Below are 23721 nucleotides of genomic sequence, written 5' to 3'. Positions count from 1 at the left end.
AGAGAAATAGGGGAGGGAGAAGGAAGGGGAAGATGCGTGTCACGGAGCAGAGGCAGGGGTAGAGAGTCTAGATGTCAATGGCAAAGTAGGGAGAAGGAAGGGGAAGATGCGTCATGGAGCAGAGGCAGAGGAGAGAGTCTAGATGTCAATGGCAAGGAGGAGTAGAGAGAAATAGGGGAGGGAGAAGGATGGGGAAGATGCGTCATGGAGCAGAGGCAGGGGAGAGAGTCTAGATGCAATGGCAAGGGGGGGAGAGAGAGAAATAGGGAGGGAGAAGGATGGGGAAGATGCGTCATGGAGCAGAGGCAGAGGGAGAGAGTCTAGATGCAATGGCAAGTGGGAGGGGAGGGAGAGAGAAATAGGGGAGGGAGAAGGATGGGGAAGATGCGTCATGGAGCAGAGGCAGGGGAGAGAGTCTAGATGCAATGGCAAGTGGGAGGGGAGGGAGAGAGAAATAGGGGAGGGAGAAGGATGGGGAAGATGCGTCATGGAGCAGAGGCAGGGGAGAGAGTCTAGATGCAATGGCAAGTGGGAGGGGAGGGAGAGAGAAAATGGGGAGGGAGAAGGATGGGGAAGATGCGTCATGGAGCAGAGGCAGGGGAGAGAGTCTAGATGCAATGGCAAGTGGGAGGGGAGGGAGAGAGAAATAGGGGAGAGAGAAGGATGGGGAAGATGCGTCATGGAGCAGAGGCAGGGGAGAGAGTCTAGATGCAATGGCAAGTGGGAGGGGAGGGAGAGAGAAATAGGGGAGAGAGAAGGATGGGGGAAGATGCGTCATGGAGCAGAGGCAGGGGAGAGAGTCTAGATGCAATGGCAAGTGGGAGGGGAGGGAAGAGAGAAATAGGGGAGGGAGAAGGATGGGGAAGATGCGTCATGGAGCAGAGGCAGGGAGAGAGTCTAGATGCAATGGCAAGGGGGGAGGAGAGAGAAATAGGGGAGGGAGAAGGATGGGGAAGATGCGTCATGGGAGCAGAGGCAGGGGAGAGAGTCTAGATGCAATGGCAAGGGGGGGAGAGAGAATAGGGGAGGGAGAAGGATGGGGAAGATGCGTCATGGAGCAGAGGCAGGGGAGAGAGTCTAGATGCAATGGCAAGTGGGAGGGGAGGGAGAGAAATAGGGGAGGGAGAAGGATGGGGAAGATGCGTCATGGAGCAGAGGCAGGGGAGAGAGTCTAGACGCAATGGCAAGTGGAGGGGAGGGGGAGAGAAATAGGGGAGGGAGAAGGATGGGGAAGATGCGTCATGGAGCAGAGGCAGGGGAGAGAGTCTAGACGCAATGGCAAGTGGGAGGGGAGGGAGAGAGAAATAGGGGAGGGAGAAGGATGGGGAAGATGCGTCATGGAGCAGAGGCAGGGGAGAGAGTCTAGACGCAATGGCAAGTGGGAGGGGAGGGAGAGAGAAATAGAGGGAGGGAGAAGGATGGGGAAGATGCATCATGGAGCAGAGGCAGGGGAGAGAGTCTAGACGCAATGGCAAGTGGGAGGGGAGGGAGAGAGAAATAGGGGAGAGAGAAGGATGGGGAAGATGCGTCATGGAGCAGAGGCAGGGGAGAGAGGTCTAGACGCAATGGCAAGTGGGAGGGGAGGGGGAGAGAAATAGAGGGAGGGAGAAGGATGGGGAAGATGCAGCATGGAGTAGAGGCAGGGGAGAGAGTCTAGATGCAATGGCAAGTGGGAGGAGAGGGAGAAATAGGGGAGGGACCAAGGATGGGGAAGATGCGTCATGGGGCAGAGGCAGGGGAGAGAGTCTAGATGCAATGGCAAGTGGGAGGGGGGGAGAGTAATAGGGGAGGGAGAAGGATGGGGAAGATGCGTCATGGAGCAGAGGCAGGGGAGAGAGTCTAGATGCAATGGCAGGTGGGAGGGGAGGGGGAGAGAAATAGGGGAGGGAGAAGGATGGGGAAGATGCGTCATAGAGTAGAGGCAGGGGAGAGAGTCTAGATGCAATGGCAAGTGGGAGGAGAGAGAGAAATAGAGGAGTGACAAGATGGGGAAGATGCGTCATGGGGCAGAGGCAGGGGAGAGAGTCTAGATGCAATGGCAAGTGGGAGGGGGAGAGAGAGAATAGGGGAGGGAGAAGGATGGGGAAGATGTATCATGAAGCAGAGGCAGGGGAGAGAGTCTAGATGCAATGGCAAGTGGGAGGGGAGGGAGAGAGAAATAGGGGAGAGAGAAGGATGGGGAAGATGCGTCATGGAGCAGAGGCAGGGGAGAGAGTCTAGATGCAATGGCAAGTGGGAGGGGAGGGGAGAGAGAAATAGGGGAGGGAGAAGGATGGGGAAGATGCGTCATGGAGCAGAGGCAGGGGAGAGAGTCTAGATGCAATAGCAAGGGGGAGAGAGAGAAATAGGGGAGGGAGAAGGATGGGGAAGATGCGTCATGGAGCAGAGGCAGGGGAGAGAGTCTAGATACAATGGCAAGTGGGAGGGGAGGGAGAGAGAAATAGGGGAGGGAGAAGGATGGAGAAGATGCGTCATGGGGCAGAGGCAGGGGAGAGAGTCTAGATGCAATGGCAAGTTGGAGGGGAGGGAGAGAGAAATAGGGGAGGGAGAAGGATGGGGAAGATGCGTCATGGAGCAGAGGCAGGGGAGAGAGTCTAGATGCAATGGCAAGTGGGAGGGGAGGGAGAGAGAAATAGGGGAGGGAGAAGGATGGGGAAGATGCGTCATGGAGCAGAGGCAGGGGAGAGAGTCTAGATGCAATGGCAAGTGGGAGGGGAGGGAGAGAGAAATAGGGGAGGGAGAAGGATGGGGAAGATGCGTCATTGAGCAGAGGCAGGGGAGAGAGTCTAGATGCAATGTCAAGTGGGAGGGGAGGGAGAGAGAAATAGGGGAGGGAGAAGGATGGGGAAGATGCGTCATGGAGCAGAGGCAGGGGAGAGAGTCTAGATGCAATGGCAAGGGGGAGAGAGAGAAATAGGGGAGGGAGAAGGATGCGGAAGATGCGTCATGGAGCAGAGGCAGGGGAGAGAGTCTAGATGCAATGGCAAGTGGGAGGGGAGGGAGAGAGAAATAGGGGAGGGAGAAGGATGGGGAAGATGCGTCATGGAGCAGAGGCAGGGGAGAGAGTCTAGATGCAATGGCAAGTGGGAGGGGAGGGGGAGAGAAATAGGGGAGGGAGAAGGATGGGGAAGATGCGTCATGGAGCAGAGGCAGGGGAGAGAGTCTAGATGCAATGGCAAGGGGGGAGAGAGAGAAGTAGGGGAGGGAGAAGGATGGGGAAGATGCGTCATGGAGCAGAGGCAGGGGAGAGAGTCTAGATGCAATGGCAAGGGGGAGGGGAGGGAGAGAAATAGGGGAGGGAGAAGGATGGGGAAGATGCGTCATGGAGCAGAGGCAGGGGAGAGAGTCTAGATGCAATGGCAAGTGGGAGGGGAGGGAGAGAAATAGGGGAGGGAGAAGGATGGGGAAGATGTGTCATGGAGCAGAGGCAGGGGAGAGAGTCTAGAAGGAAGGGCAAGGGGGAGGAGAAAGAGACAGAGACAGAGAGAGACAGAGAGAGAGAGAGAGAGAGAGAGAGAGAGAGAAGGTGATGCATAGAGGAAATGAGACGGGGCGAGAGCTAGATATGGGGAGAGGTAGAGGGAAAGGAAAGAAGGGCAGAGGTAGAGAGCAGAGAGAGACACATAGTGGGAGAGATAGGCTGTGGAAATGCACAGAGGCGGAAGAGGTAGAGTGGGGAGAAATGGGGGATGTACACAGGGCGGGAGAGCCCAAAGGGAAACCTATGCATATGCAAAGATGGCTTACCAAGGGCCCAGACTGACTGACGGAAAATAAATTAGAGCATGAGAAGGATTGGCTATGGAGAGACAGTGACCCAATCAGATAGCAATACATGGATTGGGGGTGGATGATCAGAGAACACGAAGGAGACAGGTATAGTAAATGAAGAGATTTCCAGGAGGAGACACAACTAAAGCAACATGTCTGGGATAAGGTACCCTCTAACCTGCAAGTCGCAGAGGGCCAAATACACTTCTAAGGTCCCGAAATTCTGAGGGGACCGACAATATCTTTTTTTCATATGCTCGGGGGTACATACATCCCCTTTATTTCCTGGTCTCTTGCTCACTCTAATCTAAGAGATCTTCCAGTCGTCGATACACAGGCTCCACGCGGAATATATTCTGGTGGAAGGAAACCCCCTAATAAGCAGGGTGCAATGTGTTGGAAACAATATCGCAAGCAGTTTAATGTACTGCATTTAAAGGCTGTTTGTGGTTTAAGGTACATGACAACATGCACATGGATTCTTGCTTTCCTGTGTTAAACACACCACCACAAACAGTTTGTCATCAATTGATTGCTGTGAAGGTTCAAATAGAGTTATTTTAGAAGAAGGGAACGCGAAAAACTAGTCAAGGCTTTCATTACGTGCTCCAGTGACAGCTGGCTCAGGCATCAAGCATGGTGATGTCACAAGCCAACTGCAATTCGTTTTTACATCTGAAATATTTATGTCAATGTCTTGTCACAAGTGAGTCATTAATACACTTAATGAGGACATTTAAAGGCCTTTATACGCATATTGCAGGGTGCCATGTTTTATTAGAATATGTTTTTGTTTTTATCCAACGCTTCATGCCTCTTCTGAGGACAGTAGTAAACGTGCCATAACCACCTAATTCAACAGTACAGTATTCCATCAACTTAAAAGAATGAACAGCCGAGTCTTCCCTGCAGGGAATCGAACCCGTGACAGCAGGTTTCTCAAAGATCTTTCAAGCAAACAGAGGACTTGCTGGGCTATTCTACTGGCTTTTCATTCTTGACAGGGTGAGAACAGAAACAAAGATATACTCAACAATGGATAGGGAGACAGAAACATGGAGACAGGTACAAGACAAGTAGGGGCACCCTCATTAAGTGTATGTTAGCCAATGTTAGCCAAAGGTGATCCATTAAGGTTTCGAATGAAGAAAATACATGTGAAATATTGTAAGTTCTCGATGAAGCCGTTATTGAACTTCTATGTGGGGAAAGTTATCCCTAAGATCTTGTATGGCTCGAAGTCTTCCTTGGACCAAAATCGAAGGCCACATTTGGAAGAAGGTCCTAAACCTCCCTTCTTGTACTCCAATGCCATCAATACTATAAGAACTAGGAATGATGTCTTCATTAGAATATTGGCTTCAGTGGAGAGTAATTACTTTAATGACCAGAATCTTCTATCCGGAAGGAAACTCCATATTTGAAGATCTTGAAAAAGAGTTGCGTTTCAAGTGTCCTGGTTACTTGAAGGACCTGGAGGGCTGCACAGATAAGATCCTGGGATTAAGGGGGAAACACTGAGTGAATTCAATTATTAACCCAGAAGTGTTATAAAAAAAAAAAGCTTAAAAGGAGCAGATTGGATTAAAATGATAACCACAGTAAGGAGTTACAATATATTCTCCACACACTCGGAAATGGGGAAACCGTTCGGTTGCCTCCCAAAGTATCTCTTACAATCTCCCTGCCCGAGAGTACGATCCCAGTTCTTGTGCTTTCGCTCAGACCTTTTACCAATGGAAGAAATTGTATTGATTCGAGATAAAGGAAAATATGCATTCTAGAGTACTTATGAGATGGAGGCAAAGAAGATGGGAGAGAAGCCAGTGATGCACAGGAACAGAGGAGCGATAGGGAAAAGGGAGGGATATATCGGAGGGTGTAAGAGGTCTCGAAAAAGCAGCGGGTGGACAGGAAGTGAGGTGTTATGTTGATTCTGTGCACCGCTGCCATTTGCAAGGCCTCCAAGCGCTCATGTGGCTCTTTGAGAAATGGGGCAGGGTTGGTTGGTGAAGGAAGAGGGATAGGATGGAGGTTGGGCTCTTCTGTTGATGTTCATAGAACCAACAGGAACTGGCACCTCTGCATGTCGGCTTTCTGAATGTGCTTTGATTGTGGGCACTGGCTTGTTGTGTCCGGAGGGTTTTTGTTGTTTGTGGTGGGTATGTGTGGTTTGTGTGTTATTGCGTGCAGTGTGGCTGGCCCTTTAGGACGTGTGATTCTTGTGAGGTATGTGGGCGAGGAGTAAGGAGCGGGGTGGTTAGTAAACTGGCAAATGTCAGATTGCAAGAACTGTGTGTTCAACACTATGCACACCTCTATTTAGGATGGTAATTGTATCAAGGTAACTTTCTAGAATTCTGGGTATTTAAAGTTATTTGATTTTAAGAAAATTTGAGGTGCAGGGGAGAATATCTCAACCTTGGCATCTGGGTCGGTACTGGACAAAAAAAGAAGGTGGATGTTCCCAACTTGGGGCACTCCCATCCCCTGCACACTATCCAAGATCTGTATAAACAGAAAAATAATTTGAGAATGAGGTGTACCCCTGAGAGTACACCTCATGAGAGTACACCTCATTGTCAAATTGTCATTATCAAATTATTTTTCTGTTTATACAGATCTTGGATAGTGTGCAGAGGACGGGAGTTTAAATGTCAGAGTGCAGTTAGCTTTCAACACAGGTGGAAAGCAAAAGAGAGGGAACCACGCAAGAAACAGGAGGGAGTGAGATCACTATTAAGGTTTGCAGTTTTATGGTCATTATTTTGACAACATTTTGCTTCCATTTATCCATATTTATTTTTGGGTAATTCTATCTGTATATTGTCACCTTTATATTTGTTCTGCAAAACTATCATTTTCAACCAGTGCACTTCTACTTTTTTCAAATTAAAACTGTAGCACTTCGATGCCTGTAGTGGGGAGCTCATAGAGCTGGGTTCTTGCACATGGAGCCAAGATCCATTTTCACCTTTATAAAAACAGCTGCTTCTTATGGTGCTGTGATAAATAGCTCTGTAGCCATTTAATCAATTTCAAAGAGAAACAAATCACCTGCTTTAGCCTCTCCATTGGGATATGTTGCATAGCCACTCGCCTTCAAGGAAGAAATGACGACCTGAAAAGCTAATCAAGGCACACTTTTTCCATTTTTTAGAAATAGATACTGAAAGGAATCAGAGTGATTTCCATCTGTATTCATGTGTACAAATCAATTCCAATGGAAAACCAGGAGCCCTAATCATCATCATAACCCCAGGCTCAACTGAGCCTCATAGTTTACGGTTCCCTAAGCGTCACCAGATAAAAAGATACACACCCTTTTAAGTATGCATGTGAACCAAATTCGGTATATTTGACAGGATTGAGCCTTTATTTTACTTTTCACAAAACCCTTTGTGGTGCCTTAGAAACCAGAGTTGGTTTGCCCCAGCATAGCGGTTCTTTGGAACGTTCCATCTGGAAAATAGGCCACTCCCTTGGGGGGACCAGCTGGTAGAACAATTGAAAGAATAACAGTCAGAGAAAGCATAACGAACCTATGCTGATCCCTCAGGGTCTGTCCCCTCAGGTGCCACCCTCAGAGTCACTTCACCTATAAGGAGAGAGAGAAGACTGGGATTCGTTCCCCTGGAGTGTCCTGCTGAGGGACCATTGAAGGGCCACAGCGGGGGCACAGCCACTGTGAGAACCATGTAGGCGGCATAGCGGGCTCCACTGGAGAGTGATAGTGGGTAGAATGATATGATATTTCCGGACCCGGGGATCGAACCTGTGGTGCTCCATGTCGTCTTTCTTCCAAGGCGAGCACGTTGCCCCTGAGCTATCCTCCCGAGACGTAGGCGTGGTTTGGGATGTGGAAGGTTGCACCAGCTGGTGACCATCTAGGATATTGTAGTGCTGGTCTAGTGTGTTCAACTTCTAATATACTGTCCTGCTCTAGAGTGTAAATGTTCAACACAAGTAGAGTTGCCCGCGGGGAAAGAAAATATCATCTGTGTGTCCTGTGAATACTACAGCCTGGGAGCTCAGAGTGGTAGCCATATGTTGCAGAGTGCCTAACACAGAGCAGCTGTAAGGGACTGTTGTCACTTGCAGTTGGGCTCTGAGAGGAGGTTGGTGATCAGTGCCCCGCCCATCTCTCCATTCCAGAGTAAAAACGCCGGGGCTATTTGTCGCCATGTGTGGTCGCCCCGTGGGCTGATGAAATAGGATCCGCTAGCGGGTCAGGGCAAAATAAAATGGTCTGCGGTGAAGAAGGGAGAGATTGACAGGAATAGAGACAAAGATGCAAGGAAGAGAGGGAGGAAAAAAGGCAGAGGTGGATAGATAGAGAGGAGAGTGTGCAAGCTGGGAAGGAATAGGGAGAGAGACAGAAAGTAAGACAGATAGAGATGAACGTGAAAAGTGTAAGATGGACATTGGACAGAAAGAGAGACAAGTACAGTGAGAGAATTATGCAGTTATGAATGAGACAGAAGGGAGGAGAAGAGTTTGGAGGAGGGGACAGTAGGAAGGGAAGACCGTGAGGGATAAACAGACCATTTAGTAAGGGTGCCAGCTGTACTATAAGAGGCAGGAGCACACAGGAGAAGAGGTGGATAGTTGTGCAGGCGGGGGAAAGTGGGAAGCGATGGCGCCTTACTGGAATGAACTGATCTTTCCTGTTCTCTCGCTCCAGGTCGGTGAGTTCCTCCGGAGACAGCAGGAAAAGGCGGAGCTCCTTCACGACATCCGCTGCAACCTCCGGAACGGGAGTGTCTAGGACCGCCTGAAACACCAAGGGAAAGCGCCCGCTGTAATTAAACACTGCACACCAGCCAACCAGAAACCTCTACTGAGACCCCACCATCGAGAAACACATGCTAAAACAGGGAGTATATGTGTATATAGGGAAGTGATAAGAAAAAGGTAACCCTTTGAGAAAGGGAGGGGAGAAGGGGAGAGGTGTGAAATGGGCTGGCAAGAAGGAAAGTGGGGATAAATCCCCATTTGTAAAAAGGGGAGAAATAGTTACTAAAAAAATATGTGGTTCATACAACACATCCTCAATAAAGGGCCATCAAATGTATGTCATCTAACCTAATCGAACTGTTTCACTGAGTGATCAAACCCAACCTATGCCAACTCCTGTGCCATGTTGTATGTTGGAAACTGCACACACATATACACAGAAATAAAATTCTAATCATGCCATAATACCCGAACATTAGTGCCGCTGAAGTCTGATGCACCCCTACCGTTATTGAATGAAGACCGCCTGTGTTCTGAATCAGGGTCTCACACCAGAAGCAGCGGACCTGCTCAGATATTCCGATCTGGTCCAACCTCCCGGTAGGTTTCACCAGGTCTGATTTCATGACATGGCCCCTCTCAAATGCTGCCAAACAGAAGAATCTCTGATACCACTCATGTCAACATGAACTCTGGCATGCAGGCTAACTGCTGATGTGCCTGGCAGCTCGGGTATTGATCAGCAATGACTTCTGATGCCACAGATGCAATGAAGGGCACAGTGACCACTCAAACAAGGTCCACCGCCACCATGGGCTCCTGGTACACATGCACCTTCCAAATACCACATGTCCATCGTCTGTACACTCTTCAGTGTTGCAAGCCCACCAGAAAAACTGTACTAATTCCCTCCAAAGGACAACAACCCTCAATAGCTTAAACCCTAGAACCCTCACTTCAGGCAGGTTCTCTCGTGGACTAAGATTATTAAAAATGTAATTGAACATTTGTGTCAATGCTCTATCCTACTGTGCATATCAATTTTCTGTATATTCCATATTTTTAAGTACAAGTGTTTAATTACAGAAGAGGAGCAAAATGGCAGCCCGCACCACCCTCAACAAGAGACAAGAAACCCTAGATGTCTTGTCAAAGTGGAGAACCCTGAGACTCTACGCACAGCCTGAGAGACTACGCACAGCCAACAAGGGACTCACTGCTCGACCGTCCTCAGGGAGAAGCAACACAGAGCAAAACTGTGGCGCAAATTCTTCTGCAGATTTAACTTCTGCCACATGCACCTCCCAGACACCCTTTTTGTCTACCCTACCTGATCTCCTCCCAGACACCCTTCCTAATTCTCCTCTCAGGGTCGCAGCCCTGCCTACTATACAAAACCTAAACCATACCTCACAGAGGTCACCTTCTGCCACTAACCCCCTCTCAGAACATCTACTCCCATCTAACATCCACCATCAGAAAGTCAACACTCTCCTGCTAGGACCTCGGGTGAAGGAACGCACTCTCCCCCGAAATACAACTGGCCTCGGAGGACCCAGTCTCTAGCAAGCACATCTGTGAAAATCGACCCTCTCGCAGAAACACCTACTCTTGGGGAGCCCACCCTCTGACACACACCACACCTCTCAGAGCGTGTAGCCATTACTATGGCTACAAGTCCCCTTCTCCTACAATCATTTCCTCTTAGGGACTCACCCCTCCCCCACACGCATTTACTCTTTTGGGAACCAACCATCGCCCAAACACACCTCATTTTATAGGGTATTCCTCCTCCAGAGACGCAAGCACAACCCTTTGCTGGCCAAACCTCCTTCAAGAGAATTGACTGACAAACCAAAATACCAGCTTTTATAGACTGCAAATTCTGCCAGACACTACTCCTGGAGGTCCTGCCACCACAGAATCACAGTTCATAGTCCATGTCTGCACCCATATATCAATGCACTAAGAGACCACCCACCCCCACCGCTGTCTGATAAACACCTTCTGCTCTTGGCCACTCCTTGTCACAAACACCTTCTCCCAGAGGCTCAACCTTCAGAAGAATACTTATTTCTGTGGACAATGCCTGCAAAAGGTCTCTCTGCCAGAGGATCTGCCATCACACAAACACCTTGCTTAATAGAGCACGCCCCTTCCCACAAACGACTCCAGTCAAATACCCGGCCTTTGCATAATAACTAAACATGATAGATGCCAGTATGCTTCCCTGATGGCCTTTGGGCATTCCACTCCACCAGGAGCCACCCTTGAGCTTCAACTCACCGAATTGACGTGGGCCCACTCTCTCACGGCACGCACCAGCTCAACTTCATCAATCGTCAGCCGGTCACTCCGCAAGACGGTCAACAAAGCCTGGTCGGAGAGTTCGCGGAAACTCTGAGTCTTCACAACACCCTGAACCAAAAAAGAAGATTGAAAAGAACGTTACCACTTTACCTGGAGCAGCCACGGTCATGCATGTAGCACTACTGCAATGTTAACATTCTTATGTGACATTTTTATGGAATGTGTTTATACACCACAACTGGTCTATTGGGGATAGACTGCAAATAACTAAACTGAAATCAAGAAGATTGGAGATATGCTTTTGCAGGCTTGTAGGTGGTATGTGAATAGTACGATCCACAGCGGTGTAACTACCGCAGCGAAGGCCAGGCAGATCGTTTTTGCTCCTCTGAAGGTCCTCACTTTTGCACCACTTAACTGAGGACACTGGCATAGGTGCTTGAGTGCTTGTGGATAATATGCAAATCAACCACCAGGTGGAGAACAGCGTAGGGCCTCAGAATGCATTAGGCATTTTCACAACCGGATGAAGAAAGATTCTCTGTGTCTGAATAAAGGACTAGCATCCAGGGACCACCAGCAATTCATCTGGACACAGGAGCTGGTAGCAGGCCCAGCGCAGATGTGGAAAGTAACAGTGGTTCACCCCATCCTCCTTCCATGCTTTCAACATCAACCTTTATCGACTGCATCCAACAAGCTGACCGGCCAGGAAGAGCAGGAGGTGGAGTGTCAATCATCCACATGAGCGATTGGCCATGCTTCCTCGTCTCCTCTCCCAGAACAACAGGGTTCTAATCACTCGCCTACTGGCTCCCTTCATCACATGTCACAGATGGCATCAAGAACACACCAACTCTCGAAGATGGTTTAAGGATTTTTATTTGAAGTCTTGAATAGGGTCTCATTCAGGTGTCTCTCTCTCTTTCTCTTTCTCTCTCTCTTTCTCTCTCTCTCTCTCTACTCCTGCATACTTTAATCTCCCTAGCCCAGGTATCCTTAATTCCCAAGATGTTCGCTAGAGATTGGTAACCGTTATTATCTTAAAGTCTGGCCGCTAATGGCGAGGGAGTAAAGGCTACCGCCTTATCCCTCTCTTTTGCTATGGGTTCAACCTAGGTGGATCCTAACTGGGGATTCCACAATAAGCATATTATCAATAAGTGGTATCTTCCAATCACCCAGGTCTCACCTTCTCCTTATCTTTTACACTTCTGTGCTACAGCCCTGCTTTTCTTTCCCTTTCTTCCACTCTACTCCCTTCTCTTCCTCCCATTCTCCTTTGTCTTCCTCTGTTTCTCTCCATGTAGCTCCAATGTTCCTCTGTTTACCATTTTCCCTCTCTCTACTGCTCTCCACTCCCTTCTGCACTACTCTCTACTACTGTTTCTACTCCTGTCTCCACTACTCTCTGCTCCTCTCTCCACTACTCTCAAGTCCACTCACAGTCACACTCCTTCATTCACCTTGCTTACTGACTTTCACCTGCTCCCCTTCTAATCTTACACTTAACCTAAGCCACTCCCTTCAATAATCAACCATCCACTTTCACATCCAAATACCACTTTCTCTCACAAACCAATACCTCACGTTGCACCCGCTCTCCGTAATCTTCCTCCATGCTCTGCTGCACCGTCCTTCCTCCACCTGGCCTTTTGGTCCACCTTCTCTTCCATTGACCTCACCCGAACCAACCACACTGACCCGTACTCGCAGTGTCTCTTAATTCTCCTCCGCCCCCTTCCATTGGCCGTTCCGCTCAGCTGGTTCCCTGGGCCAATTGTTGCCTTTCTTTTCTCCCTGGGATGTGTTAAAGCTCCCGTAAACCCTGCTCCCTTCATGTACGCAGGTCAGTGGTGTTTTGCAATGGTGTCCCACTATGCAGAAAGTCACTTTTTAGAGTCTGTTCTTGGTGCGAGATTAACATCTTGACCACTGGTTCCTGGAGAGAGGTTTTCCTTCAACTGTATGTTCCCTACCTCTCTCTCTGGTGGGTTACCTGCGCTACTCTTTGCCGCACAGGTTTATGGCTGCTGTGGTCCTGAAAATGAACAGAGAAAACACTGGCCTGCACATGTGGAGGTAGGCATGGGGTGAAAACAAGGGGTGCTCTGTACATTTAACCAAGCACATGTGGGGGGAGGGGTAGACTGTGGCCCTCCCATCTCCATCACTCCACCTCTGGGGAAGGACTGGCACCAGGTTGGGAATGGGCCCCATTCCCTCTTTGACAGAGTCAGATCCCTGACACGGTCACACACACAAGAAACCCCTCACTTTCCACCTCATCCACAGACTACCTCACAGGAATGACTCTTTCACTAACAACACCTCTAAAATACCCTCATTTGTCAAATTAGCACACACTAATAATGGGGTTCTCAGAGATTTCAACATCCCTGAGTCACATGCCGATAACCACACTCGAAGCGCACTATTTGCATTCAATAGACCTTAAGCAAATTGTCCTCTCCCCGACACACAACAAAGGCAACACCCTAGATCTAGTCTCAACATCATCCCTCCTCATCGCCTGCACCAACCATGTTCCGCTTAACTGGCCTAACCTGAGCTTATTACACCGCCATTGCGACAGCTTCTTACAGGAACAAAGCCTTTTGAAAGTAGTAAAGTATTGTACCAAGCCCTCATCTTATCCTCAGGTGGCAACAACTCAGAAAATGGTTTTATTGAAAAAATAGACAACATTTGACCAATCATAAATTATAAACCTCCCACATTGTTAATGCCCCCGCCCGCACCTCACCATGCATAGAGCCCCTCTGGATGAAATATTCTCCTCTCTATCCCCGGATAACCGAAAAGTGCTTGACTCCTTCAAATCGTCCTCCTGTCTGATGATATCATAGGCTCAATTGACAGCCCCCGCACTCAACGCACTCCTCGGCATCATTAATATCACCCTCACAGGAGGGTCATTGCCTGATACCGTCAAGATTGGTTTCATACAACCTCTTTTGGAGAAAAAAACGACCCAACACCCAGGGCCAACTACTGGGCCATAATGAAGCTCCTGTTTATCAGCAAAAGCTTCGAAAAAGTAGTCGCCGCACAACTACTTGTCAGAATCAATCAACTACACCTCCGTGCAGCATCGAAATATCCACCAACCAGGTGGTGGATGATGCCCTCCAAAATCAAGGATATGGGTGCCTCATTCCTCCTAGTCCTCCTTGACCTCCTGGCTGCTTTCAAAACCATCGACGACCGCATTCTCCTCTCCCTCCAGTAAGGGATTCACTGGCTCTGTCCTGAATTGGTTTACTGCCTAACTTTTAGCCAGACACCAGGCCATCCAGATGGACACATTGCATTCTAACTGATTTCCAGTCTCCTGATGAGTCCCCCACAGCGCCATCCTCTCACTGATCATCGTTAATCTTTACCTGGAGTCTCTGGGCATCGTCCTCAAAAATCCTGATATAGCCGTCCACCAATGCGTAGATGATACATAGTATAACATAAGAGTATTAATCCCACAGGACATCAGTTGCCTCTGCAATTACTTAGCCATCATCCAGCCCTGGATGTCAATTGCCAACCTCAACCTTAACACCTACAAGACTCAATTAATCCTCATCGGTCCCCCGACTAAACAATAAACCTTCCAACAATGGCTCAATGTATGTCCCTAGAAGGATTTGATCTGCAATTCTCGGATTCAAAAAAATCCTTAGGCTTCACTATCGACAGCAGCAAATCCTTCCAGAAACACAGAGAAGAAGGCCCAAATCCCATTGCTCAATCCACTCTTCACAATCCACTCTTCACAAAACCATACCCTTCATCCAGCTGCAGGACTTCCATTCTGTAATTCAGTCCCTTGTGGTCTTGCATATCAATGGGGGAAATGCCCTCCTGATGGGGGTCTCAGCCATTCACCTGGCTCCCCTAAAAGTAGTCCACCATGCCGCCTCATTACGGGAATTTGACTGAATAACCACCAAATGACCTACACTGGCAGGAGGGCCGAGGAAGACCAAGAGGCAGAAGGCTGACAAATCCCGAGACTAAAGGGCCAGGGACACAGAGAATGAAAAACAAGGGCTTAGAGGCGGAAGGTAACAAAAGAGCAAGGACAGGAGTCTTGGAGCGAAGCATGAGTGGAGTGCACACACTAAGACGTGATACACTGTGCATCTCCGGAAGCCTTTGTACTTTCGGCACCATAACGAGGCTTGGAGCACAAGCCGCCATCGCCAAGTGTCGAAATACTGTGCATGCGTGGAGTGAAGAACAGGGAAATATGCACATGCACGGTGAGCTCTCAACAAACATGCCCCGGAACCGATGCGACCCCATACCGCAAAGCAGAGAGAACCGCCAATGCGAGTAGAGACGCCAGGACCCCGTCATAGAGGGAAGACGCTGAGAAGCAAGCCCCCATGAGGTAAGTGAAGGTGAGTGGGAGAAGCCTCATAGTGGGTGGTGCGTAACACAGTGCTTCAATGGCCAGCACCCTCTTCCAGAAAGGAGATTCTGCGGTTTTTGGGGTTGGCTAATTTTTATCCAAGGTTTTTCCTGGATTATTCCACAACTGTGCTCCCCAACATGGCATTACTGAAGAAAAATAGTCAGTGTGAAGTCTGGCTGCAGAAGAGGCACTTTGTGTTCTCAAGAATATATTCTGCTCTGCTCCCATCCTAAAGCAACCCGATCAGACACTTCACTGTAGAGACTAATGCCTCCGCTGGAGCTCTTGGAGTGGTTTTGAAACAAGAGATCGAAGGGAAGGAATATCCCATCCCCTACCTCTTGAAAAACCTTTAGTCCGAGTGAACTTAATTATTCTGTCATCGAAAAGGAACTCATGACAATGAAGCAGGCTTGCGTCGAGTGGCAGCACTTATTGCAGAGAGCTACCAGTCCTTGCTTTATACGAAATGACCATAAAAACCTACGGGTCTTGCAACAGATGGACTGTGTCAATGCAAGACAAGCAAGATTGGCATATTTTTTCGCCCAGTTCGATTTTCAGATCACCTACATTCCAGGTTCAGAAAACTCTATAGCCGACGGCTTGTCACAGAGTTTCCACACAGAACCATCTGCCAAATCCTGGATTGAACCCCTCTTTCCCAGAAATAAGTTCCTTTGTACTGTGTCTTCTTTTCTACAAGAGGTCATGAATGCATTGTGGGATGTCTTGACCCACTGTTGCTCTGCATGCGGCATCACTGTGTTCTGATGGTGCCAGAAACATCAAAATGGCAGCAAAACCCTTGTGCGTGCCAAAACCTATGAAAATCGCGCTCTGCAAAGCACAAAAAGATGGCTGCCCAATCTGCCATGCATGTTGTCAGTGGTGTAACAGAGATCTCACTCCTGAAACATGTCACTGGGGTCCACAACAAGTGAAAATGGAGTGCAGAAGGAAAAGCAGTGCTTTGCTAGATGAAACCCAAAATCTTGCTTTAAATCACTTTTTTTTGTTGCTGAAACTGCAGAATGCCGGTGCAAAACACCCTCAAACATCCAGAATTCTTGCTGGGTGCTACAATTCACTTAATATAACAAATCATTGTGAATGTATAATGTCCTGAAAAGCTGAAAGTATCAAAGAAACATCCACAGCAAAAGTTGCCTGCCTGTGGAATCTGTCAAAATCTGGGCGCAGTACCCTCGGCCGCCTGAATGACAGCTTTCAGAAGCCTGATTAAAACTTTAAAATCTGTATAAACTGAACTCAAATGTTGCAATCTAAGTGGCCTGTTGCTGAGAGTAACCTTTGTTGTAACTGTTTTTATCCTGTGGTTTAAAATCTTGAATAAGTATTCTAAGCTGATATTTTGAAATCACAAGTGTGTTTTAAATTCAGGAAAAATGCAACAGAAATAACATTTAAATTTAAGCCTTGCTAAAACCACCCAAACTGGAATAACAGCTTTCCTCACAAGAGGAGGACACTCCCCCCCCCCCCGCTGAAACTCAGGGGGTGGTGCGAATTGCTGGTGAGCCCAGGACTAAACAATGGACATCCTCCAGCTAAAGGAAATGCTAGGTGTGAACAGTCGTAATATGGCCTCTGCCAAGAAAACTGGGAGGAGATTGCTCCTGAACTGAAGGGAAACAAAAAGAGGCAGAGACAAACAACCATCTGTGGCTGGACATTCACGAACAACATTTTGTTTAAACACATATAACGTGCCACTGAAAACTGTCAAGAACATAAAAATAACAGAATGGTAAATAAAATGTTTTGGCTGCACATTTCAAGAGGCGGCAAGATCATTTGACATAATTTGTAAGAAAACGGCAGAAAATGTGATTTTACACCAGATGTATTTCTGCTAGAAGTATGAAACTTTATACACGTATGCCCACGTTATACGCGCACACTTGTAGAAATTTGCCGATAAATGGATAAATGTGTTCCTGATGAAAAGGGCGAAATTCTGGGAAAAGCAGACAAGATCTTACAGCTACGGGCTTTGGAGGAGTAGCTGCTGTACAAAAGATGTAATCTGTATATGTGGTTGTATATGTGGTCGTACACAAGTGTTTGAGAGCGCGACAAGCTAAGGGATGGGAGCAAGGGAGAAACAAAAAACAAAGATCTTACTAGGCCCAGTTATGTTGAGAATGTGCAAGTGCATGGGAGAGGAAATATATATTGTATCAAAAGTAGATTTTGTGTTCAAGAGGCCAGGGGTGGACTCTAAGCCTCATAAACCCACACCATAAAGATGACACACGGTTTTCTCCTCCTATCAAGGCTGAGAGGAGATCCTGACCAATCCCTGTCAAAGGGGCGAGCTTAGGCTAAACCAGCACACACACCCCCTGTATCATAAGCATAAATAGAGACAGCTCAGCACTCAGAAACAGAGACAGATTCACCCACTATCCGAATGCTGGTGGAGCACCCTGCTGCAGAACTATCCATCTTACTTGCTCCAGACTCCAGAACTTGGCAAAGCAGAAAGGCCCATTGCATAGCTGAACCATTTTTCCGCTAGGCCTTAAATTCCCAGAACCAGAACCAACCCCAGAAACCTAAGGGGAGCGTCAAGATACAGCTGGGCTGTGCTGTACTGCTTTCCTGCTGAACTAATTATCATCAGAACCAAAAGATCCAATCCAGTCCTGTGCCGTGACCAGAGCCATTGCAGATCCTATCCAGTCCGGTGCCGTGCTGTGAACCGACCCAGTCCAATCCGAGGTGCCCAGCAGTCTGTCCTGACCAGAATCCTTGACCAGAATCCCGACGGTTCCATTTGAAACATATCTAGTGAGTATCTATAGATAGAACTGTGTCACTAGCATATGTACCTGGCTTAGTTAATCCCTATCTTAAATCAATCCTATCTTGTCTTCAGAACCTGCATTGTTAGGAGTACTTTTGAATTGCCTGAACTCTCTATCCTATCCCTCCTATATTCTTCCTGTGCTAGTATTGTTAAAACTATCTTTGTACTGATATTTTTCATCTGAAGAAGGCGGGACCAGTGCAGCAGTCGCCCTGATCAAGTGGCTGTGTTCTTGTGTGGTATCCGTTTATTCATAGTCATCCTCTAGTGTAAGAAATCCTTTTTGTCATTTTAAAAGCGCTTCCCGTTTTCCCATTCTTGCACCTATCTGAAAAAAACGACCTCCACTAAAACGTCCATAACTTCCTCCGCATCCCAAATCCATATGGTTCTCCCGTAATCGCGATTACCACTCACTGAAAAGTTTGCAGCAAATTTCGTTTTAGGGAAATTCTGACACGTGTAAAACAGCTTTTGATTAGTAAGATTTCACATTGTTTCTTAGTATCAAATCATTGCTAGTGTTTGTGTGCATCTATCGAAAGTGGCTCCCATAAGAATTTAAACAATTTCAGCAATTTAAACCATATTTAGTGTTTTTACCCAATCCATTCGCAAGATAACTTTAAAACCATTCTGGCCGCTTGCCAATCAATTCTGTTTTCTCTTGTGTTGCTGGGGGGAAATTGGGATTGAGATTTTGTTCGAATTCTGCCATTCCTGAATACCTGCTCTCTCCTCCTATCCCTTTACCTTGCCTATTGGGGGGTTGAGGGGTGTGCAGGGGGAACTAGTAACCACACTGCTATTTGATCTGAACACACACATAAAAGTATTATTTCTGTGCTGAATTGTTTTGCTCACTATTACTCCTGGTGTATTCAAGAGATTATTTAGTGTTACATCACCCCATTGGTGATTATTGTGTACCCATTAAAACATAGTGTGATTAATTTGAATACATAAATAAATATTTTAACTTTGCAAACCAGCCTGATTCCTGGTTCAGTGTGACCGGGGGCAGAGGGGTTTCAGGAGAGGGGTATGATATGAGTGGTACATTGTTCAGAATAAAAGAAGTTTTAGACACAAATAAATAAGGATTTCAGTTGTGCATTACACGCTAGGCATTGATTTAGGTGTGCGCCGGATTGAAATCACTTACAGCATCCGCTAAGATGGAGCCGAACTGGTGCAGCAGAGAAGACACCATAAGGGACGTTAACGTCTTTCGCTATAATCTCCTGGTTGTTACTGAAGACACCTTACAAAGAAGGATGATGTCTTGGTGTCGTGAAAGCAAGACAGCGGGACAACAGGGATATGATGCTACTTTAGATTTAATTTGCCGCTCCTTCTGGTGGCTTACAATGTGCAAGAATGTTAGGTCCTTTGTTTGGACATGCACAATTTGCTGCCAATGTAAATACAAGACCAACAAACCGATTGGCTTTTTGGAACAGAGACCAACTCACACTAGGCCCTGGAGCCATATCTCTACAGAGTTTGTCATGGATCTCCACCTCTCTAAAGGATGCACCGCTATCATGGTGACTGTAGACTCATTTAGCAAGATGGCTCATTTCATACCACTTCAGCGGTGCATACGGTTTCCAAAACGGCTGCTGTATTTTCTCAGGAAATATTCCATCTACACTGCATTCCAGAGTCTCTCACATCTGACAGAGGAACTCAGTTTACCTCTGTTTTTTAGAAAATGCTATGTAGTCTACTTGGAATCAAACAGGCTCTTTCATCAGGATATCACCCCCAAACTAACCGTCAGAGTGATAGGTTGAATAGCACTAAGGAACAGTACCTTTGCTGTTTTATCAACCCAAGGCAATACGACTGGGTAGACCTGGTACCCACAGCGGAATTCGCCTTTAACAATACTACACACATAGCCATAGGCATGAGAATCTTCTACTGCACCTACAGCATGGGTGCACAACATACAGCCCGCGGGCCAAGTGCGGCCCGTGATGCTGCTGGATGCGGCCCGGCAGGGTTGAAGACTTTCCTAATGGAAGGCGGCCCGCAAGCAGCAAAGGTCGCCCTCCATTAAGAAAGTCTTTGTTTTCCTTGCCGGGCCGTGAGTCACGCAGTGTGTGTGTGTATGCTGCCAGGGAAGCTGGGGCTCAGTGACCTAATCTGCCCTGACAGGGGTGCAGAGTAGGGGGGGCTACGGGGCCCTCCCCCCCCCCCCAACACCCCCGGCAGAATGAAGTCGGGGCTGAGCAATCCCCACCCCCCCCACGGGCCGCACAGAAGAGGGGCAGTATGGATGGCCCTTTGTTCCATCCATACTGTCTCTCTCTGGCGGCCCGGGTAAAAGCCGGAGAAAAAAGATGTTTAAAAATGGAGGGACGGATGCAAAGCAAGAGGCTCTTGTTTTGCATCTGTCCCTCCATTTCTAAAAATCGTTTTGGGTTGGGTATACTTCTACATCTGTGCACCGGGGTGCACAGATGTTGAGGTACACCCAACCCAAAACGATTTGGGCAGTGCCAGAAGCCTCGCCAGAGTTCCAGGACGTCTGGGTAAGTACATGGTGGGGGGGCTGTATGTTTGTGTGTCTGTCTCGGCTCCGTCCTGTGTTTTTTGTTTTTGTATGTATGTTGAGATGCGGAGGTGGGGGTGTGTGTCGGGTGTGTATGGGTGTGTTTGTATTTGTATGTCTGCAGTGTATGTTGAGATGCGGGGTGGGGTGTGTCGGGTCTGCCTGAATGTGTTTGTGTGCAAGTGCAGTGTATGTTGAGATGCTGGGAGGGTGGGGGTGGGGGGGCTGGGGGGGTGGGGTCGGGTCTGCCTGAATGTTTGTTGTTGTTGTGTGCACGTTCAGTGTATGTTGAGATGTGGGGGGTCCGAGTCTGTATGCGTGCATGCTTGCGAGTTTGTGTGCTGAGTTGGGGGGGGCTCGAGTTTGTATGGGTGTATGGTGTATGCTTGTGGGTTTGTGTGCTGAGTTGGGGGTGGGGGGTTCGGGTCTGTATGGGTGCATGGTGTATTCTTGTGGGTTTGTGTGCTGAGTTGGGGGGTGGGGGTTCGGGTCTGTATGGGTGCATGGTGTATACTTGGTAGTTTGTATGCAGGGGTGGGGGGGTTGGGGTCTGTATGAGTATGGGGCATAGTGTTTGCATGAGGGGTGGGTTCCTTGGGGCATAGTGTTTGCATGAGGGGTGGGTGTCTTGGGGCATTGTGTTTGCATGAGGGGTGGGTGTCTTGGGGCATTGTGTTTGCATGAGTGGTGGGTGTCATGGGGCATAGTGTTTGCATGAGGGGTGGGTGTCTTGAGGCATAGTGTTTGCATGAGGGGTGGGTGTCTTGGGGCATAGTGTTTGCATGATGGGTGGGGGCCATGGGGCATAGTGTTTGCTTGAGGGGTGGGTGTCTTGGGGCATAGTGTTTGCATGAGGGGTGGGTGTCTTGGGGCATAGTGTTTGCATGAGGGGTGGGTGTCTTGGGGCATAGTGTTTGCATGATGGGTGGGGGCCATGGGGCATAGTGTTTGCATGAGGGGTGGGTGTCATGGGGCATAGTGTTAGGTTGAGGGGTGGGAGCCATGGGGCATAGTGTTTGCTTGAGGGGTGGGTGTCTTGGGGCATAGTGTTTGCATGAGGGGTGGGTGCCTTGTGGCATAGTGTTTGCATGAGGGGTGGGTGTCTTGGGGCATTTTGTTTGCATGAGGGGTGGGTGTCTTGGGGCATTGTGTTTGCATGAGGGGTGGGTGTCATGGGGCATAGTGTTTGCATGAGGGGTGGGTGTCTTGAGGCATAGTGTTTGCATGAGGGGTGGGTGTCTTGGGGCATAGTGTTTGCATGATGGGTGGGGGCCATGGGGCATAGTGTTTGCTTGAGGGGTGGGTGTCTTGGGGCATAGTGTTTGCATGAGGGGTGGGTGTCTTGGGGCATAGTGTTTGCATGAGGGGTGGGTGTCTTGAGGCATAGTGTTTGCATGAGGGGTGGGTGTCTTGGGGCATAGTGTTTGCATGATGGGTGGGGGCCATGGGGCATAGTGTTTGCATGAGGGGTGGGTGTCATGGGGCATAGTGTTTGGTTGAGGGGTGGGAGCCATGGGGCATAGTGTTTGCTTGAGGGGTAGGTGTCTTGGGGCATAGTGTTTGCATGAGGGGTGGGGGCCATGGGGCATAGTGTTTGCATGAGGGGTGGGTGTCATGGGGCATAGTGTTTGGGGGTGGGAGCCATGGGGCATAGTGTTTGCTTGAGGGGTGGGGGCTATGGGGCATAGTGTTTAATAAAAATAGGGGGTTGAAAAAGCCTCCTGCCACACCACGCCCCACCGCACCTACCGCCCCACCCACATTTACTTTTTGGCCCACTATAGCCATCATGTAAGGTACTTTCGGCCCTCTGTCAAAATCAGTTGTGCACCCCTGACCTATAGTCTCCACCCATGAGCCCTTCGCAGCTCGGTACTTCCTGCAACATCCTTTCCCACTATTGACAGCCTCTTGCAGAACATTAACCAAGCACACAAGGATGCATATGAATATCTCAAAAGGAACAGAGGAGTCTAAAGGACCAGGCCGATGCACATTGAGGCCCTACCCCTTATTGGAATGTGGGTTCCAAGGTCTGGCTCTCCACCAAATACCTACCTAGATGGGTACGACCCTCCAAACTCTCTCCTAGATTAACTGGTCCTTTTGAGGTACTCACCAAGATAAATCAAGTGGCGTTCCGGTTGCAGTTATCCAAGTCTCTACATAGATTTCATTCTTCTCTTCTGGCTCCATTTACTCCTGATCCTTATGCCCACAGAAAAAAAGAGAAATCTGTTTTCTTCGTTCGAAGAACCTGAAGAGTATGAGGTGTCTCGCATTTGTGATTCTCGTTATCACAGAGGAAGTCTTCAGTACCTGGTGAAGTGGTAGGGGTATCCCCAATCAGAACATTCTTGGAAACCTGTTTAACATATCAAGGCACCATCATTCCTGCGAATGTTCTATCGCCTACCCCCGGCAAACCAGGTAATACCAGACATAAGAGGGGGCATACAGTCATCGGCCCTGCATCTTGAAGCTTTGAAAGAAATTGTGCTTAAGGCACCATTAATGTTCCACCACGTTTCTCTGGAACATCATCGATCTAGTCTATTTCCATCATGGCGTCCGCTACACCCTATACATTCTGCTTGCTGTGTTCTAGCCACACGTTGCAACCCTAGCTCTTGGATCTTTGGGGAAAGAAGCTGTTTTCGATTCCGCTTGTCCTACACTCAATCTTGACTTCCTTTGCCGCATTCTCTCTTTTCCTCACTCAATCTTAGCTACGCTCTTTCTTCAGCCCTGGTCCTCTGTGGTACTCCCCTGGGGCTTCCCTGCGTTCTATCCCTCCGGCTTTTTCCTCTGCTACACTCTGCTCTTTCCACCAGTCCTTTTCCTGCTATCCTTTACATCTTTGCTGAGAATTTGACTATTTTGCAGTCATTCACAACTACTATTCTTCGCACCTTCATTATAAGAGCCTTTCTTCCCCCTGGGTATGCACAAATCGGCTTGCACTATTTCGGATTACAGGAAAACTCAGGGTGTATTTACACCCCGTTTGGACTTGTCCTTTCCTGCTATTTCCGGAACATCACCTGCTCATCAATTGCTGATCTTGCT

The 23721-nt window shown here is 48.3% G+C and overlaps 1 protein-coding gene across 4 annotated transcripts in view; it reads right to left on the bottom strand.

The window, feature by feature from the left end:
* Positions 1-23721, bottom strand: part of BTBD19 (BTB domain containing 19) — a 1265487-nt gene that overhangs the window by 12801 nt on the left and 1228965 nt on the right. For all 4 annotated transcript variants that reach the window (XM_069642352.1, XM_069642353.1, XM_069642350.1 and 1 more), the window contains 2 exons: positions 10795-10926; positions 8420-8545 (listed from right to left, as the gene is read on the bottom strand). In XM_069642352.1, coding sequence (XP_069498453.1) covers positions 8420-8545; positions 10795-10926 — 258 coding nt within the window. The remainder of the gene's footprint in view (positions 1-8419; positions 8546-10794; positions 10927-23721) is intronic.

The sequence above is a fragment of the Ambystoma mexicanum genome, chromosome 1q, assembly GCF_040938575.1.
Source record: "Ambystoma mexicanum isolate Mex_15411 chromosome 1q, UKY_AmexF1_1, whole genome shotgun sequence".
Lineage (NCBI taxonomy): Eukaryota > Metazoa > Chordata > Amphibia > Caudata > Ambystomatidae > Ambystoma > Ambystoma mexicanum.
Note: the sequence above shows the minus strand (reverse complement) of the source record. Positions and strands in the feature narration are given on the sequence as shown.